The sequence below is a fragment of the Trachemys scripta genome, chromosome 3 (genome assembly GCF_013100865.1).
Source record: "Trachemys scripta elegans isolate TJP31775 chromosome 3, CAS_Tse_1.0, whole genome shotgun sequence".
Classification (NCBI taxonomy): Eukaryota; Metazoa; Chordata; order Testudines; family Emydidae; genus Trachemys; species Trachemys scripta.
The window spans coordinates 175,422,136-175,442,278 of NC_048300.1; the positions used below are offsets into that span (position 1 = coordinate 175,422,136).

Genomic DNA, 20,143 nt, shown 5'->3' on the forward strand with positions numbered 1-20,143 from the left:
TGGGAGCATAAGCTTTCGTGGGTAAGAACCTCACTTCTTCAGATGCTGAAGAAGTGAGGTTCTTACCCACGAAAGCTTATGCTCCCAGTACTTCTGTTAGTCTCAAAGGTGCCACAGGACCCTCTGTTGCTTTTTTAAAAAGATTCAGGAAATGTTTTTTTTGACAAATAGATTCCTTAGTAGGCATATTAATACAGAACTTTGAGTAATAATTAATTTAAACTACTGTACAGAAATGTATTTCCTACACCCCCCAGAAGCAGTGCAAAGACTTGGGGGGAGTCAGGGGTAATGGAAGAGCTGAGGGAGGGGGAATTAATTTCTGGCAGTCTGGGAGTGAACCTGGAGTGTTGTTAGGTGTGGGTGGGAGAAGTATGGAACAAGGTTTTTTGCAGGGGGGGAGGAGGAAGAAAGGGGGGGACAAGGGGTTGTTGGAGAGCCTTTTCCATGCAGACCCTGGCTGACCCCTAGCCGTTCCTATTAATTCGGGCACATCTGCCCTGTCCCTGCCTTTCCCTGCACCCTTCTTCCCCCCAGTCCCCATGTGTCCCTACAGCGGCAGCCCACTCCCATTCAGTCTCGGGCTCAATGCTGTCATCCCACTAGCTCCTGTGCCTCTACCCTAATCTGTCCCTCCCAATAGCTCTTCTGAACCCCAGGTATATCGCGTGAGAAAAGCAGCCTCTGCTCGCAACGGCTCTGTGGCTGGCTGCTCTGGCCATGAGCTGTCTGTCCTCTGTTTTGATGCCACAACAGCCCCTGGTGGGCAAAAGGGGTAATTGCAGTGGCTCCCTGGCAGAATGTTTTACAGCATTCTGTGGAGAGAGAAAAAGCTGTGGGGGGATGTGAATTTGGCATGTGTGCAGTGGTGCAGAATTCCCCCAGGAGTAAAAGTTTGAAGCAATGTCAGGAGGTACTAAAACATTTTAATTTGTATGTTTTTTTTGATGGGTGGAGACTAATGGATCAGAACAAAAATGTGCCATATGCATTGTATCATACTTCAGTAAAAATAAATAAATACTTATGTGGAAGATTACAATTTCATGTAACGTCACAAAACATGTTATGTTGCATTAGCTGTAAAATTAAATGTTTCAAGTTATTTCCAAATAATTATTGTTCTCACCACAGCTATATGAGTATTCTGACTGTGAATTATTTTGCCATAAGGCACAGTTGCCATTACAAGCAGAAAAGCACCACATTTTTAAATTTTTGAAATGTATACTGTGCTTCAAAGTCAGGCTGCTGATCCCTTCTCCACTGCCCTAAGATGCCACTTTTGGCTTTGTTGGCCTGAATCTGTTTGTTAAAGAAAATCTCTTTGGACAGTTCTTGCACATGGATACAGGTCTTTGGCATGTTGTCACAGTAGTACTAAGTCCAAAATGTATTCACATTGTTGGTGACATTTTTACCATTGTTTTTATTCTGCTATTGACTGCTTTGGAGTACCCAATTGGGATGTCTCTTCCTGTTTCATGGGGACAAAGCAGGTGGGCATCCCTCATATATGTTTGTGGAAAAATAGAAAGTCAAGAAAGGAACCACAGCACGTAACTATTGTACATCACTTTTGGATCTCCCAGAAACTATGGAGTTCACACTTAGAAGGTCCCCCATAGCTAGTCGTGACAGAGAGTGTTGTGGAGTAGGGTCTGGTGTAAGGGAGCATGATCTGTGAATTTTAGTGTGAACACTCCCCAACTTCGTTGATCCATGTCTCATGGAGATTGTGTCTATCTTTGGTAGGCATAATCTGTGGAGTTCCTGCATGAGGTCATGGGCATCTAGGCAATGGGTTTATGGGAACTCTGGTTTTGGAGTGTGAATTGTATAGCTGTTTTCTTGGAAATTGGTGCATGCCCTGATTAGATGGTTGAAATCTACTTGACTTTATGAGATTGTGTTTGTTTATGTCAGTGCTGACAATCACTTTTTTCTTTTCTTTTTTATTGCTTGCGGGGAGACTCCAATAAGTGCTATGGAGATCAGTGCCTCGGCAAATGGACTATTTTGAAAAGCTAATCTGAGAACTGCTGATCATTTGCATCTCGTTTTTGAAATCTTTGAGAGTTGGGGATGCTCAGCAACTCTCAGGATCAGGCCCTCACCTTCCAGGAGGCTGATAAGTGTAATGTTAATGGGATTCCGGTAGAACATTTAGGATCAAAATCATGCCTATGTTAAAACTGTTATAGTTGGAGGGAAAATAACCTGTGACTATTACATTTTTTAAAGTTATATTTTTTTACATTTCTCGAAGAAATGGAAAATTTATCAAACATAAGGCTCAGTGCTGAAATCAATGGGAGCTTTGCCATGGATTTTAGTATTCCAAATTTGCATGGGCTTATACTCCCAAATACTTCCATTAGTTTCAGTAAGACTACCTGTGTGAGTTAGGTGAACACAATATGAGCAGGTCTGGACTCACAGCTTTTGATGTCTGCATTATATATTGTTTACTGTGGTTTGACAATGAAAAGTGTAATAGAAATGTTGTGGTTCAACGTAGTTGCTGAAGAATCACATTACGCCACGTTGAAATACAGATTTTGCTTTTAGGTGCAGCATTCTGCATTGAATCATCTCCTCCTTTAGCAGCACCAGGGGACATAGCAAAATCACCCCACCAAGTCCTAAGCAGCACTACTGAAGAGAACGCAAACAACTGCGAAAGGCAAAGGCAGAAAGTAGAAAAGGGGGCGCAAACGGTGATCAGCAAGCACTTGCCTGCTGCAGCTGAACAGCTGGATTCAAAACAGAACATAAAAAGTGCCCAAATTTCCATCAACTCATCGTCATCACCTTTCTCCTCTTCTTCCTCTTCTTCTGCACCTACTCACAACTCCTTCATCCTGCAGACGTCTCAGTGCTCCATGACTAAAGCATCAAAACAGCCCCCCATTGTTTTCCTGCCTAAGCTGGTATATGACATTATTACTTCTACTGACAGCAGCGGACTTCCCAAGTCATCTTCCCTCTTGCCTTATCATTCTGTGATGTGGGCAAGTTCTTTCCGCCCTGTCATGAGTAAAATGATGACCTGCACGGAGCAGTCTCTATACTATCGCCAGTGGACAGTTCCCAAACCAATCCATATGGACTACAATAATAGAAATGAGGGCAGAATGGACACCTTTCACCCAAGGAGGCTGCTGCTGAGTGGGCCACCTCAGGTGTGTAATAAGAAGAGGGTATTATTATCATTGTTTTATTTTGATTAATTTTGTCTTCATCTTATTAAGTGCTAGGTTAATGAGATTATTATTCATAGCTAACTGATTTTTTCCACTGGTGAAAAATAACCTTGCTTATATGTTTTTATTACTGTATCCACCTTAGTTAAATAATCTTCCTCGCTTCACTGTTAACTTGAGGCAAGGACAATTAAGTTGTAGTGATATCTTTTTTTTGTTGTCAATCTTTATACAATTAGTGTTGTGTTTTAAGGAAATGATGCTCTTTTTTTTTCTTTGAAAATATATTTTACACACCGTGCTGTCCCTTGCAGCTTGTTACAGACTAATAGGAGTTAAATTTTAAATAAAGTTTGAATAGCCACCCAGGGTCAGTTTCTTATGGTCAAGCTGATTAGGGTGTGAAATTGGCAGTCAGCCATTTTCTTCATGGTTTGGAGAGAAATAGAAGTTGTTGCAAATACAAGAGGGACTGATCCACTTCAACAAAAACAGCAGAACTTCTGGCCCAAGAGTTTTCAAATGACTTTGTAAGGACACTTGGAAGTAGGTAAAGACTTCAGGGAGCCTTTTCCCTCTTAAGTGCCCTAAGAATATTTAGCATGCAGCTATGAGCATAGTGTCTCTACAATTCAATGCATATACTATATACTAAAAGTTCTAATGTTCCACTGAAGTTTTATGCAACATGCCAGGCATGGGGGAAACACCATAGCCACAGAGAGAATATTGCATAGAGCCCTCAGAAATTAGAAATAAATCCAAACTAAGGCAAAGACTTAGATGTCCAGTTTTTGTAACATTCACCCACTGACTAAAACCACAGAAAGCCAAAGTTCAATCTGCCACTCACTCTTCTGTACCTGTGTATTGCAGAGGTCTCAGTACAGAAAAGACCACATTCTGCTCCCAGTTTAATAGGTGCAATACATTGAAATAGATGGTGTCACGCTGGGGTAAGTAAGAGTATGAATTGGCTCTATGTATTTGAAGTATGTAGGCACTTGCAAGTGCTGCTATAAATGTATAGAGGGTACCAGATGGATCACTGAAGAACATCTCTTCACTGCTCTCCATCTCCATGATCAAAACTCTCAATGTTTGCTGTGAATTAAGATAATAAGTGTTCAAAAGAGATGAATATGTGGTAAACACAGACAAGGTAAAAACTGATATACTGTGCAACAGATAGCTAGTATGTTCCCACATCCAAGAAAAACATACATTGATGTAATTTTGGTTGGAATTTTGCATGCCTAAAAATCAAGAAGTTCAAAGTTATGGTTCCCAACGCTACAATAAGGGTACAAAATAAACCATATGTAGTAGTTTGTATTACTATGCCATTAATTTGGCCATAAGATAACTGATTTCTGCCCACAGATATATGCTTGTGGCTCCCAACAAAGTCAGTGGGAGTCCTGTGTTCATCTGAGGACAGAACTTGGCCCTTAACACTTATATGATATGTGTCATTGGCCAAATATATGCAGAAAATATAGTCTGCTTATTTATTCGTCTGCTTCTTGGGGGCATGAGTGCAAGCCTGATTTTGAGGGATTAAGAGGTACATAGGACTAAGGTTGGCCCTCTGCACAGAGGTGAATTTCACCTCAGAAGAACATTGTCTGTTCTACAACTCCATCTCTTCTCTGACTGTCTCCAGAACAATGGTTCTGACCTACAATTTCCCATTGACTTTAATGAGAGTTGGATCAGGTCCTAAAAATATTCTCCATGCATTTATTTATTGCATACTCACCAGTTCTTCCTGATTACACACCCGTTTCATACTGAATGTTTTATGGAGGAAATCAGGAATTAAATGTTTCATTTTATTAAATGTTTCATTTTTAGGGGTATATTGGGGAACATGGCTGCTTAGCTCCATTTAATGTCTAAACCCCAAACATACTAAAGAGAATATATTCTAAAAACCTCCAAAACAGTTAAGAAAGTATGTTGGTTACTTTTGGCTTAATGTATGGTAGTATCGCGTCTATTCTAATGGAAAGGTGAAAGAAAACATATAGCAAATGTGAGCTCCTGTCTCACTTTGGAAATAAACAGTTTTCTTTCTAGAAGTGTGTTCTGCTCATGGGCTTGTTTCATAACCATTGCACTATATGTGGAGTTATGCTACCTACTGCATTAAGAGGAATCAGCAGAAGATTTTGACACCATAATATCTTGTCTGAGCTTTTTAAAGACAAATCTATACTAAGGCAAAGATTTAGATTTCCAGTTTTTGTAACATTAACCCACTGACTAAAACCACAGAAAGCCAGAGTTCATAATAGCTGATAGAGATCAGCTATTAGAAATGCCATTCTAAGCGTATAAATAACAATTCAGCCAGAATAGTAAGCTGGAGAAAGATCTCTGAATTGGTGGACACAATCCTTTCAGGCACTAGAAAGTTGTTGTTGTTGTTATTGTACCATACAACATAAGAAGTCAATTTAAGAAAAATCAAGCACTCTAGTGAACCAAAACTATAAGTATCACTGCCGAAATGTTTAGCATTCAGGAATTCTCCTCCTTCCCCTCATATACATAACACTTCCAAGGCTGGCTAACATGTTTTCTATATGGCTACCTTCCAGTCAAGATATGTATAGCCCCTAGCACCATGGGGCTTTGATCTCCACTGAGGCCTTCGGGTAATACCACAATACCAATAATAAACTAATGATAAAAACTGCATGTAAAGACATCAACCAGTGGTCTGAATACATACACAGGAATAAAAGGGGCAAAACAGACTTGCCATTAGCTAACCCCAATACTTATTTTTCTCAGCAGCCTTTTATTTTGCTTCCTTTGAATGAAATATGGGGAGAAATTCTCTCACCCTATCTGGTGAGCCCAAATCCTTAGTGAATGCAGGGTGCCTCTGCATTTCTTACAGTTTCTGCCTTATATCCAGAAAGACAAATCTAAGGATAAAAGGAAGAAGAGAAGATGCTTCAAGTTCCAAACCTACTAAATCTGGAACACTCCCCCCATTCTATGGAGCCACTGGACCATTACTTTAACTTGTCTCCAGAGTACTATTCCTGGTACTTCCTTCCGGTTTCTAAGAAGTCTTGTTTCCCACCCAACGCCCACCTTAGATTCTCAGCCTATGGCACTCAAAGAAATACACTCAAGTTTTGTTTCATTAATACATACTTTTGCACCATTGTTTTTAGCTCTGAGGTAAGAAGACCCTCTAGCATGTGGTCCTGAAGGCTGCATGCTTTTATGGCATCCCACAGTCATACCTTAGTATGGATTCTTCCCAAGGTCTATGGTTGGTGACCTGCACATCTAGATTGTCTTTATTCAATTTTATCTTTGCCCCAAAGCGTTCTCAACAAGCTATTTATAGTCTTTTGATTACACTTGAATGCATTCTTGGATAACAATCTGGGTTGGATTGTCTCAAGATTTATTTGTAGGTTCATAGCATAAAGGCTTTGTGTAAATTGGAAATGATCTACTCTGACTGCCTTTCAGATCCCCTGGGAATGGTTTTGGAAATTAATGAGGGAAAGAAGTCAACTTGCCCTAGAAATTTTTTTTATCTTCATGTCCATTGTCAAGAGTTCCTTTCACGTGAAAGGAGTTGGTAGACTCAGTCCATTTTTCAGTAGACAGGTGTCCACATTAAGAAACCCACTGAAACAATTATCTTTCTTGTTGGGAGTCTTAGCAGAGGGCAAAGAGTGAAAAGGCATGGAGATAGTATTGCTGCTTCATCCCTGGGGTGATCTCTCTAGAAAAATATTAAGACACTGGTTGGGCAGTATGGATAAATATGCACTACTGTGAAAAAGTTTACCAGGTCTGTGGATATAAATTCATCATCCAGGGTGCTCAAATATAGTACATCCATGACCACCAAATTCACTGAAATTTGTAGTGTTGTTTTTTTTGAAGAAATAAAAGTTTCTTTTATGTTCCCAAATTACATGCAAGAGGTTTGGTGCTATTGCTGGGTTTCTTTGTTATGTTTTTGTACCCTGAAAACAGAACTTTCTATAAGTGTGGAAGCAGTCTAAGTCCTGTGAACGACTCTGTGATACAGGGTTCTCAAACGTGTTTGTTGTGTGAACCACAGCCTAAAAGAAAGATTGTCTTCAGGGCAACCTTCCATCCATGACTGCTTACAACACCTGCCCTACCACTCACAGATAACATCTCAGATTTCTAGAGCTAGTTGCTTATGTGAAAAAATAATATTAGGTAAGTATTTAATGTATCTATTGTTAGCTGTCTTTTAGTGCAATGTAGCAGGTGGAAAAAAGAAGAGCCGGCACCATCTGTGGACCATCAGCATGTTTTCTGTGAACCACAAGTGTTTCACAGACCACAATTTGAGAACCACTGCTGTGGTCTGTTCAGAACTCTCTCACCTGGAAACTGGATTAGAAAAAATTATAGCAGTGTTTTTCCATTTGCCATATTTTTTTAAATTTTGAAGATTTGGAAGCACATTCTTAGTAGTAGAGATGATAAGAAAGTGGTCAATCAGATGGCTTGTACCACAGGAGTTGGTATCTGAGAGCCATTCCTGTCAATCATCCTGCTGTGCAGTGTCTGAAACCAGTGGAAAAAGGGGAACCCATTATGGTACATGTTATAATAGCACTTTGAATGCCTCTTCTACAAATCAAAATGGTAGCACTTAAACCATTTTGCTGACTGGAATCTCACCCTCTGATTGCTGGACAGAAGGACCACCTGCTTTCAGTTTACCATAGATATCCATGGAAAGAATCAGAGGGGTAGCCATGTTAGTCTGAATCTGTAAAAAGCAACAGAGGGTCCTGTGGCACCTTTAAGACTAACAGAAGTATTGGGAGCATAAGCTTTCGTGGGTAAGAACCTCACTTCTTCAGATGCAAGTAATGGAAATTTCCAGAGGCAGGTATAAATTAGTATGGAGATAACGAGGTTAGTTCAATCAGGGAGGGTGAGGTGCTCTGCTAGCAGTTGAGGTGTGAACACCAAGGGAGGAGAAACTGCTTCTGTAGTTGGATAGCCATTCACAGTCTTTGTTTAATCCTGATCTGATGGTGTCAAATTTGCAAATGAACTGGAGCTCAGCAGTTTCTCTTTGGAGTCTGGTCCTGAAGTTTTTTTGCTGTAAGATGGCTACCTTTATGTCTGCTATTGTGTGGCCAGGGAGGTTGAAATGTTCTCCAACAGGTTTTTGTATATTGCCATTCCTGATATCTGACTTGTGTCCATTTATCCTCTTGCGTAGTGACTGTCCAGTTTGGCCAATGTACATAGCAGAGGGGCATTGCTGGCACATGATGGCATATATAACATTGGTGGAGATGCAGGTGAATGAGCCGGTGATGTTGTAGCTGATCTGGTTAGGTCCTGTGATGGCGTTGCTGGTGTAGATATGTGGGCAGAGTTGGCATCGAGGTTTGTTGCATGGTTTGGTTCCTGAGTTAGAGTTGTTATGGTGCAGTGTGTGGTTGCTGGTGAGAATATGCTTAAGGTTGGCGGGTTGTCTGTGGGCGAGGACTGGCCTGCCTTCCAAGGTCTGTGAAAGTGAGGGATCATTGTCCAGGATGGGTTGTAGATCATTGATGATGCGTTGGAGAGGTTTAAGCTGAGGACTGTAGGTGATGGCCAGTGGAGTTCTGTTGGTTTCTTTTTTGGGCCTGTCTTGTAGCAGGAGGTTTCTGGGTACACATCTGGCTCTGTTGATTTGTTTCTTTATTTTCTTGTGTGGGTATCGTAGTTTTGAGAATGCTTGGTGAAGATCTTGTAGGTGTTGGTCTCTGTTTGAGGGGTTGGAGCAGATGCGGTTGTACCTCAGCGCTTGGCTGTAGACGATGGATTGTGTGGTGTGTCCGGGGTGGAAGCTGGAGGCATGAAGGTAGGCGTAGCGGTCGGTGTGTTTTCAGTATAGGGTGGTGTTAACGTGGCCATCGCTTATTTGTACTGTGGTGTCTAGGAAGTGGGCCTCCCGTGTAGATTGGTCCAGGCTGAGGTTGATGGTGGAGTGGAAGCTGTTGAAATCATGGTGGAATTCTTCCAGGGTCTCCTTCCCATGGGTCCAGATGATGAAGATGTCATCAATGTAGCGTAGGTAGAGAAGGGGCGTGAGTGGACGAGAGCTGAGGAAGCGTTGTTCCAGGTCAGCCATAAAAATGTTGGCATATTGTGGGGCCATGCGGGTGCCCATAGCGGTGCCACTGGTCTGGAGGTATATATTGTCACCAAATTTGAAATAATTGTGCGTGAGGATAAAGTCACAGAGCTCAGCAACAAGTTGTGCTGTGTCATCATCAGGGATACTGTTCCTGACAGCTTGTATTCCATCTGTGTGTGGGATGTTTGTGTAGAGAGTCTCTACATCCATGGTGGCTAGGATGGTGTTTTCTGGGAGGTCACCAATGCATTGTAGTTTTCTCAGGAAATCAGTGGTGTCACGGAGATAGCTGGGAGTGCTGGTGGCGTAGGGTCTGAGTAGGGAGTCCACATATCCAGACAGTCCTGGCTAAGATCTCAGGACTGCCTCTCCCCTTAAGCAGGTATTGTACTTTATACATGTGTCTCTTTAGTACACAAAAATTGGGCCTTCCCACCATTGACCATCTTGCAAGGAAAACCTCAACTCAGATTCATTCCTAAATGTTGTCATCATAAGTAGTAAATACTGTCACATGACATTCTGATTAAAAGGTTGGAATGTAAATGTATCCCCAGTTTTTCATGTCCCAAATCATAGCAAATGTCAAGCAGAAATCAGACTAGTGAATGGTTGCTGGTGCCACACGTCTCAGTTTTTATAAATGATCTAAAAGCTTGAGAATTTTGCTCCTTCCCTTCTTGAGCCTTTTTCTTCCAAGGCCTTGTCTGTTCTGTCTGCATCAGACTGCACTCTTTCTACTTTGTGTAGACAGAAAAAGAAACAGAGTAAGTGTTCTACATCAAGGTGGATGAAAGATTGTATGGAACTCAAAACATCTCATCTATGAAGGCACTGGGCACTGCCACATTTTGGAGGTTATTGATAGTCATAAAATACCTCTGCTTTCTTTTAGGCAAAGTTACCCTATTTGGTATCTTATTTACTTAGATTGATAGGGAGGCTAGATGTAAAAACTAATGTTATCAGCAACAAGTGTTGCTGGCAGCTCCATTTACTGAGAAGGTCATGTTGCAAATCCATTAGTTCTAAAATTTTGCTTTCTGGAGCTGACAGTTGACTGAAGAATGGAAAGCTGTTGTCCTATTAAGGGAGTTGTGTTCAATCAAAATGAACTTGGTAATGATATCCTGCCTATTTCAGCTATGAGCGGCATATGTCTGAGCTACAGAGTCACCTTATTACTGTCAAACTGTCTATAAAATTATTCTCAAACTGAGAATCTGTCAAATTCACCCAATTTTGACAGAATACTGATGATCTCAATGGAAATCCAAGTGTCACTTCAGATGAAATGAAAGCTCTGATAAAGATACATAGAAGTAATCCCAAATCTGAGAGACGATGTAGGTACTATACTCTCCTGGAACTAAACACAATCAATTACACATTTGCATGAAATATTAGATGAGGGATCATTTCCAAGATATGAAATTTTTGTTTAGTTGATTCACAAATAAATGGACCCAGGGAGTCACTATAATATAGCTATTATTTTCAGCTCTAGGGTCCTAATCTAAAACCCACTGAAGTCAATAAAAAAATTCCCATTGAAATCAATGGGCTTTGGATCAGTTCCAAGGTTAACAACTGTTCTGAGAGAAATCTGATTTAGTAGGAAGTGCAGGTTCCAGTTTGCTGTTTGTCATTTTAAAAGAGAACAAATGTTATTTTTGTCTTGTTTTAGCTTCAAAGCCTCCTTCTTTCAAATGTAAAGTGAAATGAACATTTATTCCATAACTGTTTAAAATAATACAACTCTCATTAGACTCAACCCTATATTTCTTACGTTCCTCAAATCTCCAGTATAGTTATTTCATGGCAACTGGATTCTTGGGTACCTCAGGAAAGCAGGATCGGCACTGCTGTCAGTTTATTATCAGGCCTCATGCTCTCCTATTGAAATAAACTGTACAGTTTCAATAGAAGCAAGATCAGGATTATAATTAATTTGTAAGCCTGAGCACTGAAGAGGCAACTGTTGTTTATGATTATCAAGTTGTCTTCAGTGTAATTTTTAATGTTGAATTACACAGAAAGAAGGCAAAGTGCAAATAGGATTTATGAAAGCTGCTCTTATCCCTGCAAGATGGACATTTCTTCCTAAGCCACATTAACGTTAAGGGCCCAGTGTTTGTCAAGTGCTGTGTTTAGGTGCTTGCTCATTTATTTATTTATCTATCTATCTATTTATTTAACATTGTGTCCAGTAAACTTCACACGCAAGATGATAGGACAATTCATTGGTTAAACCAGGGGTCGGCAACCTTCATTTATTCACTCTAATTTAAGGTTTCGCGTGCCAGTAATACATTTTAACATTTTTAGGTCTCTTTCTATAAGTCTATAATATATAACTAAACTATTGTTGTATGTAAAGTAAATAAGGTTTTTAAAATGTTTAAGAAGTTTCATTTAAAATTAAATTAAAATTCAGAGCCCCCCGGACCGGTGGCCAGGACCCCGGCAGCTTGAGTGCCACTGAAAATCAGCTCATGTCCCGCCTTTGGCACACGTGCCATAGGTTGCCTACCCCTGGGTTAAACTATCTGCTGCCTGAGAGTAATTGGCCCATCCCTTTGTAAAATCAGATGCAAAAGTAAATTGTACAAAAGCACAGCAATGCATGTCTGCATAGTGGAGAGAAGGACTGTATCTTCTCTGGTTTGGGTTAAAAAAAGAAAAGCATTAGATGTTTGATGTAATTTAAAAAACGGATCACATAAGCTTTGTGGGGAAATAAAATTTTTGCATATCATATCTGACTGAAAAGAGAAACTATTTGGGTATGATGCATTCCGTCCTATGGACCTGTTTCAACACATTCTTCAGTATAGACAATTGCCTCAATATGTCAATCAATGAATGCACAGGCTTGGAAGGGTTGAGGTAAAGCTTTAGTTATATTGTGCTTTTCCCTGGCAGATTTTCATGTAATGTACTTGTCTGGATTATTAAAAATGTGTTTTCCTGCCCATTGTAGGGAGTATAGTTCAGGGGAGAGAAGTTGCTTGTGGTGAGTTTTTTTTATTTGTATGCCTATATCCCAAGGGTATCATATAAGGTATATTTTGAATGTTAATTTCCTGCATAAAAGTCTCATTACTGTGCAAGATGAGTCATTAATCATCCCATATAAACTTGTGAATATACAGGAATAGGAATGTATATGCAACAGAATTTAAGAGTTGGACTTTGACCTACTTTTAAATTAGATTACAATAATCATTACAATTCCAAGTTTCCAAATAATGACAGAATGGCATTCATGATAAACAACTGTTTAGTTTCTGATTTATATATTTGTTACAGATAGGAAAAACGGGAGCCTATCTTCAGTTCCTCAGTATCTTGTCCAGAATGCTCATTAGACTGACGGAAGTGGATGTTTATGATGAGGAAGAAATCAATATTAGTAAGTTGTTGATGAAGAGACATTCGCTTCTGGGGATTTTTTGTCACATTGTTAATTGGACCAGTTGTTGACTACTTTATCATGTGCTTTTCACCTTTACACTGTAGTTCATTTACATTACTGCAATCCATTTAGAGTTCTTAAATTAAGGAGTTAAGGATTTTAATTTCTAATTTGGAATCCTGTGATTAGCTAATTTCTCTCCATTTAGAGCTCACTCCTCCTCTCAGCACATCTCTGTTTTTCTTAGAAAGTTGGCAGCAGCATTTTGTATGTTAAAAATAGTTCATCTCATGCTGAGAAACAATATACTGACTTTAAGCCTGGAATGATTATTTTTTGGTCAAATGCAAAAAAGGGGGTTACTTGGAAACATTGACAGATTTATAACCATTAGCAATACTGTCACTGTATTATACATTTTAGGTAAACAAGAGATCATATGAATGAGAAAAGACCATACACACATTCCTGCTTTCCAGTAGTTGATCCTATTCTCAGTTTTTTCAGCATATCCCTCATTCCGCTCTTTCTCCAGATGTAATTCTAGATGTCTCCGAGGCTCTATTTACTTTGATCAATCACTACAGTGATTTATTTGATATTTTTTTTACTATTGGGGGTAAAATTCTCCCCTGTACAGAGAAGCAGTACAAAGCTTTTGCCTCATGTAAGTCTCATTTAAATTCTTGTATCGGAGGGGTAGCTGTGTTAGTCTGAATCTGTAAAAAGCAACAGAGGGTCCTGTGGCACCTGTTAGTCTGAAAGGTGCCACAGGACCCTCTGTTGCTATTTAAATTCTTGTTTTGAGTGCTTACGGAGAATCTAAGAGGATCATACATTGTATGCTGGCTGGCCCTCTGCATGGGGAGGAATTTCATCCTGTGTGAATAGCTCTGCTTGAGTTTCCTATTTACTTCTAGTTTCCAAGCAGCAGTTCCTCAGCTGGTGTAAATGATTATAGCTCCAGTCACTTCTGTGGAACTATGACACTGCAACAGCTTAGGGTCTGCCCCCAAACATCTTGGACTCCTTACTAGTGGGGGAGAGAACAAACCAAATTCCCTTAACTGAAAACTCTATCTCCAAAGTGTATCCAAGTCAGTGGAGAGACTCCTGCTGGCTGGTCCATTTTACCAGCAAAATCCTTGCTGTGGTGCTTTTATTATCAGTGCATATGTGATTCCAGATGGCTTCTGACTGGTGCTTTTACTCTGTTATGGCAGAATTGCATTGAGGGGTGAGGAATGTTGAGTAATTGATCAGATGATCACTAGTTTTTCTGCAGAAAACAGCTTCACAGATGTTGTTGCCTTAAAATAGTAAAAGAAATAATAGTCATAATAATTAATAACCTCCTAAACTATATGCATAGCATAGACTTGCTTTAGGTTGGGGTATCTTTCTATGCAATCATTTGAACCTTTCAATTGATTTCACACATCTCTTTAAAAAAGCATTCTGTAAAACTGTAGACATCATTCCATTTATTGTAAACTGCATGTTTGGGTTTGGTTTTTTTTACTATTATTATAGAACTCCAAGAAGAATCAGATCAATGTTATCACCAGCCAGGAGACATGTGGCCTGATTTGGAGACATTTAAGAAGATACCTTTTGACTACACTATTCATGATCCGAAATATGAAGATGCAAGTCTGATTTGTACAAGGCTTCAAAATATGAACAGTGACGGTCAGAATTTAAAATATAACAGAGAGAGATGCATGTATTTATTTATTTACTTGCACCCACTATAGACAGCATGGATGGAATCCTGGCCCTATTGAAGCAAATGGCAATGTGGCCAGGATTCCAATGGGGCCAGGATTTCGTCGATATGTAATTACAGTGTACAGAGCTATATTGTTTATAGTTTTAACATGAGGGTTAAATTGAAAAAGGATTAAAAGTTTGTCAGATAAGGAACAACACATAAGGATCAGCAATGTGAGTGTTTTGTGGCATGGAAGCTATGTAGCCTTTCACTAGTAAGGCCCTGATCTTACAAACAATTATGTATCTGAGTAAATTTACTTGCTTGAGTTGTCCCATTATGTTTCAATAAGACTCCGCATGTGTGCAGGGCTGGTTCTAGGAGTGGGGAAGCTGGGCGGCCGCCCAGGCACCAACTTCTGGGGTTCCAAACTGCTGTGGCACTCGGCTGGTTTTTCCCTCCACTCCTGATTGGCTGGCTTTTTTTTTTTCTGGTTGTTTAGCTGCTAGGAGAGTGGGTCCAAAACCATGTTCTACCTTGGCTAAAGTTAGGATTGAACTGTAGGTCACCAGTTTGAATGTGGTCCACTGAAGTAGTGATCCATTTGATGGCTGTTTGGTGGGCTGTGTGAAACGAGTTGGTGTCTCAGTTCAGGACCAACTAGATGAAAGTCCACATCACAATGTCACTAGACACTCTCCTCATTTGGCTCTGACATCAATTACATGATAGCAACTCCCTCCCTGGGCCAGATTTTCAAAGATAATTTTATTTCTGAAGATGCAGATAGGCACCAAGTTCGATTTACAAAAGTGCCTAAGTGGGCTAGGCACTGGACTCCGATTTACTTTTGTACATCTCACAAGGTACCTATATGCACCTGTACATGTCTAAATACCTGTGTAAATTTGGCCCAGAGAGATCAGCACCAACATTTGCAAAAATAGCCTTTGATTTTAGTTGCCTCTATTTTGAGGCACATGGGGCCTGATTTTCAGCTGGAGCTGCAGGTGCCCAGCACAGTTTGGGCATCTAAAAACTAGAGCATTTGAAGGTGACTTGCCCAGTGTCTCACAATAAGTGTGTGACATTCCCAGAAACAGAACCCAAGTTACCAGTCCATTGCATTAACCACGATACTGTCCTTCCACCTGATATCCCATTACTAACCCTCCTCCTCCCCCCAGTGTATCGAAGGGGAGAGAAAATAACTGTAGATTTAAGTGCTTTATCATGATGGTTCAGTGCTCATTTATAATAACGCAGAGAGCATTTTAAACTGCACTCTGTGAAAGCAGAGACGGTGTCTTCCTCTCTGTTTGTTCTGTGCCCAGCACAAGTCAGCACTCAACGAATAGTAATCATAATAATAATAATTTTGCTTTACCTACACCTCTGCGTTATTATAAATGAGCACCGAACCCATCATGACAAAGCACTTAAATCTACAGTTATTTTCTTTCCCCTTCGATACACACATAATAAAACCAAAGCTCAGGCTGAATATCTATTTTGTTTGGTGTTCCCACTATCGATGCAGGCTTGTGATGATTACATAAACAGTTTATTCATCACAGGTGGGATATAATGGGCCCTAGAATATACTTAAAATGAATACAGTCCAATATTTTTTATATACAGACAGATCAATGGGCAGAAAACAGGAGGACATGTATATGCGCCGTCAGACAACTCGAATGAGATTATCTAAGTATGCAGCATACAATACATACCACCACTGTGAACAGTGCCATCAATATATGGGCTTCAATCCCAGGTATCAGGTAAGTCATGCCTAATTTTTATTTAGAATAGTAAATCTGTAGCAGATCTGTAAATTACTTTGTGCATACGTTATAGTATCAGTACTGGTACCCAAGCTGCATATTTGATCTATAAGCATTTCCATAGAGAACTGATGTATACATTTTGGCCCTGATACTGCAGTTGGATCTTTGCACTTGCACTGAGCCCCAGTGAAGTCACTGGAGTCCTGCCCAGGCACAAGGGTCTGTGTGAGTGGATTGGATTGCAGTTTTGGGATCTTTGTTTAGACAAAATGTTTTATCTTAGTGATGATTAATTTTTGATAGTGGCAGCAGTGCCACAATGACAAAGCACATTGTGAATATCTTCTGGTATTCTTTGAGTACCCAGATTCATGGCTGGTAGGGTCAGTAAAGGTCATGGAGGTCAACAGTTTCACTCTGTGGACTTTGCACGACTGTTCCTTGGATCATTCCCACTGACCTATGAAGTGCTATAGTCAACATTCTACACTAACCGCTATAAATGATCATTGATTTCCCAGTAAACCTTCCCCTAGGGTTTATTAACATTTACTCTGGGGCAGAGCAGTTGCTGAAGATAGTAAGTTGATTGCTGCAGAGAGCATTTTATACACATCATGTGGACTCTGATTATTCAAACAAACCCTCCAGTTCGCTGCTCATTAGAATGTGAAGAAAAAGGCATCAGCAATGCAAGTACTGCAGCTATTGTATAGCACATGGCGTTACTGAGAAATGAGGTTGGCCCACAAGCCTTGCTACCATCGATGAAACAAAGAGCAAATTGACGGCTTCTGGCCAGGAAGCTGGGTAAATTGTTTAGTGAATATGTTGTGCTTGAGCCAAATGTCACTGATTAGTATTAATATGAGTTCTGAGGTAAAAAGTATTCCTGTGCCATGTGTGGTTTCCTTCTGGTTTGGCGCTGACTTAGTGATGTCCATGGACTGTTCTGTGCTCTCTTGAGAAGAAAAGTTAGAATCTAATAATTAAATTTGTCCTTTTCTCCCCCCCTCAGCTTTATGAGTCCACCCTGCATGCTTTTGCCTTTTCCTATTCCATGCTCGGAGAGGAGATCCAGCTGCATTTTATCATCCCCAAGTCAAAGGAGCACCATTTTGTCTTTAGTCAACCAGGAAGACAGCTGGAAAGTATGAGGTTACCGCTTGTCACAGATAAGGTAGATGGATAACTATATTTATACTCACATATGGGGCATAGACAGGGCTGATATAAAGATTTGTAGAGTCCGATCATACTTTAGCTTCACTACTGGTTCTGCTGCCGGGAGATGGTGAGAATGGTCTGGCAGTGAGTTGTTTCCTTCTCCTTGGGTGCCCTTGCTGGAGAGGAAGACAAGCTGCAGAAATTGCTTGGAATGCAAGGTCCCAATCAAATACTTGCTTTGCTCATAATTAAGGCTACAATTTTGTCATGGATATTTTTTAGAAAAAAAATCATGGACTCGTCACGAGCAATAAACAAAAAATCATGGAAGCTGTGACCTGTCCCTGACTTTTACTAAAAACAGCTCTGACTAAATAGGGAGGGAGGAGGATCCAGCACCCTGTCCCCCCTGCAGCGGATGGGAGCTGCAGGGACCCCATTTCTCAGTGGCTGCCACTGTGTGGGGCTAGAGCTGGACAGGTCCCCCCACTGCCCTGCAGGGCTGGGAGCTGCGGGTGGCCCCTCTGCCCCTGGCCACTGAACAGCTTCGGGGTACCTCTGCCACCACTGCCCATGCCTGGGAACTGCAGGAGGCCCCCCCCTGCCCGCAGCCACTGAGCAGCTCTGGGGTCCCTCTGCTGCCATCCCCGGTGGCTGGGAGCTGTGGGGAGGGGCCTGGCTGCTCACAGCAGCTGAGCCACTACAGGAGGGACCCCTGTGGTAGCCGCTGGGCAGCTCAGGGGTTGCTGCCACCGGCGGTGAACAGTCAGTTGCGGGGGTTCCCGCTGGGCAGCTGTGGGAGGGTTCCCCGCCCCCCATGGAGGCTGGGTTGCTGCAGGGTCCCCTGCTGCTGGCAGTGGCTGGTCAGCTGCGGGGGTCCCTAGTGTCACAGAGGTCGCTGGAAGTCACTGTTTCAGTGACTTCTGCAACCTCTGTGACATAATCATAGCCTTACTCATAATCAAGGCTGGTCCTGGGCACACACTGTTTGTGAGTTGGGACTATGACAATTGGAGATTGTTGTGCAGTGACTCAGGAGTTCTCAGGGTTCTGGATAAACACATTGAAGAGAGGAATGGTCTCAGCTTTGAGAATCAAATGTACATGTTTTTGTTTAGCCTGTGACTAAATAAGAGGAAGCAATTTATCACTGGCTTGCCTGTCCTGGCCTGCGTAAGTGGTTCCACCAGATACCATAAAGGAGAGTTTTGAAAGAATCTCTGTGGTGACCGTGCGGAACCTCATGGTAGCTTCAGGGAAGACAGCTGCAGAGGTTATCAATCTGAGCAGTCTGTCTTGTCTCTGATATGAGCCTGTACAATGACCCATGCAAGCCCGGAACAATCTCTGCCTGATTCAATGAAGTATACTCTCTTTAGACTACTGGAGCAATTTGTGGAATAGTAGTAGCAGCCGAGATTTTATGGTGCAGAAGGTAAGCTGTCCACAAAAAAGTTATTGATCCATACTCCATCCTTCACTTTTGGCAGCTTATGCCTAGATAGGTAGGAGCATATTTTTTAATATACATCTGCCAGACTGCAATCAAACTTGAAGTTACGCAACACCTTTTATCTGAGAGAGAGTTGTGTTTTTCAGCTGATGAGAATACAAAATTATCCCAATTTACTGTGTGCCACCGGAAGCACCCTCAATTTACTATGGTTACTTCATTGGAACTAGGTGTCAAGTCTCCACAGATTCTATTCCCATCCCTGCCTCTGATCTGCTGTGAGACCTTCGGCAAATCACTTAATTTCTCTGTGTTTTTTTCATCTGTAAAAATTGTATAATACTTATCGTCTTCATAGGGTGTGCTGCTGTAAGACTTAATGCATGTTTGCAAAGTGCTACCGAGATCATTGGATGTGGGTCACTATAGCTGTGTAAAGTTTTATCATCTTAGTCTTTTTCTCGTTGTTCTTTCACTTCTCTTAATGTCTGGTTGCTTTCTATTCTTCTATTCTTTACTTTCTTTTTCCTTCCTCAGGGCCTGTCAAGCCACTGAGGATCCTATATCCCTGGTAGATCAAGAATTAGCAATCCCATCTGGGGCTATATGTATCTATCCCTCTCTTACCAGCTAATCAGGCGATCAAGACCCTTTTCTTTGTCACTTGATAGAAGTTGTTCTCTTCCAACTCTTATAAAAATTCCTAATTTCTCTTTTATTTAGATATTAGGCCAGTTTCTCATCTGGTGTAAATCAGCATAGCTCCATTGTACACTGACTTACACCACCTGAGGATCTGGCCTTTTTTGTTTAAATAATATTCAGCATAATACAAAGACTCATCCTTCATTTTTGTATTTACTTTACAGAGTCAGGATTACATAAAAAGCCCCACTTTTACTCCCACAACTGGGCGTCATGAACATGGACTTTTCAACCTGTATCATGCAATGGATGGTGCCAGCCATTTGCATGTTCTAGTTGTCAAGGAGTATGAAATGGCCATATATAAAAAATACTGGCCGAACCACATCATGCTAGTGCTGCCGAGTATTTTCAACAGTGCTGGAGTAGGTAGGTATTAGGAGGAAAAAAAAACGGTAAAACACATGTGTGTTATTGTACAGACGCCCTCACCGAGAGGTTTGTAATCAGTGATCTCTTGCAACACAGTATATCTCACCATATATACTGTGCTTCAGAAACCACACCCTCCTTCTTTACTGTGATAGGTG

At 41.0% G+C, this 20,143-nt stretch overlaps 1 protein-coding gene across 4 annotated transcripts in view; it reads left to right on the top strand.

The window, feature by feature from the left end:
* Nucleotides 1-20,143, top strand: part of GREB1 (growth regulating estrogen receptor binding 1) — a 161,529-nt gene that overhangs the window by 128,000 nt on the left and 13,386 nt on the right. For all 4 annotated transcript variants that reach the window (XM_034766522.1, XM_034766520.1, XM_034766518.1 and 1 more), the window contains 6 exons: nt 2,572-3,185; nt 12,679-12,781; nt 14,318-14,476; nt 16,140-16,282; nt 17,307-17,468; nt 19,778-19,982. In XM_034766522.1, the coding sequence (XP_034622413.1) occupies nt 2,572-3,185; nt 12,679-12,781; nt 14,318-14,476; nt 16,140-16,282; nt 17,307-17,468; nt 19,778-19,982 (1,386 nt within the window). The remainder of the gene's footprint in view (nt 1-2,571; nt 3,186-12,678; nt 12,782-14,317; nt 14,477-16,139; nt 16,283-17,306; nt 17,469-19,777; nt 19,983-20,143) is intronic.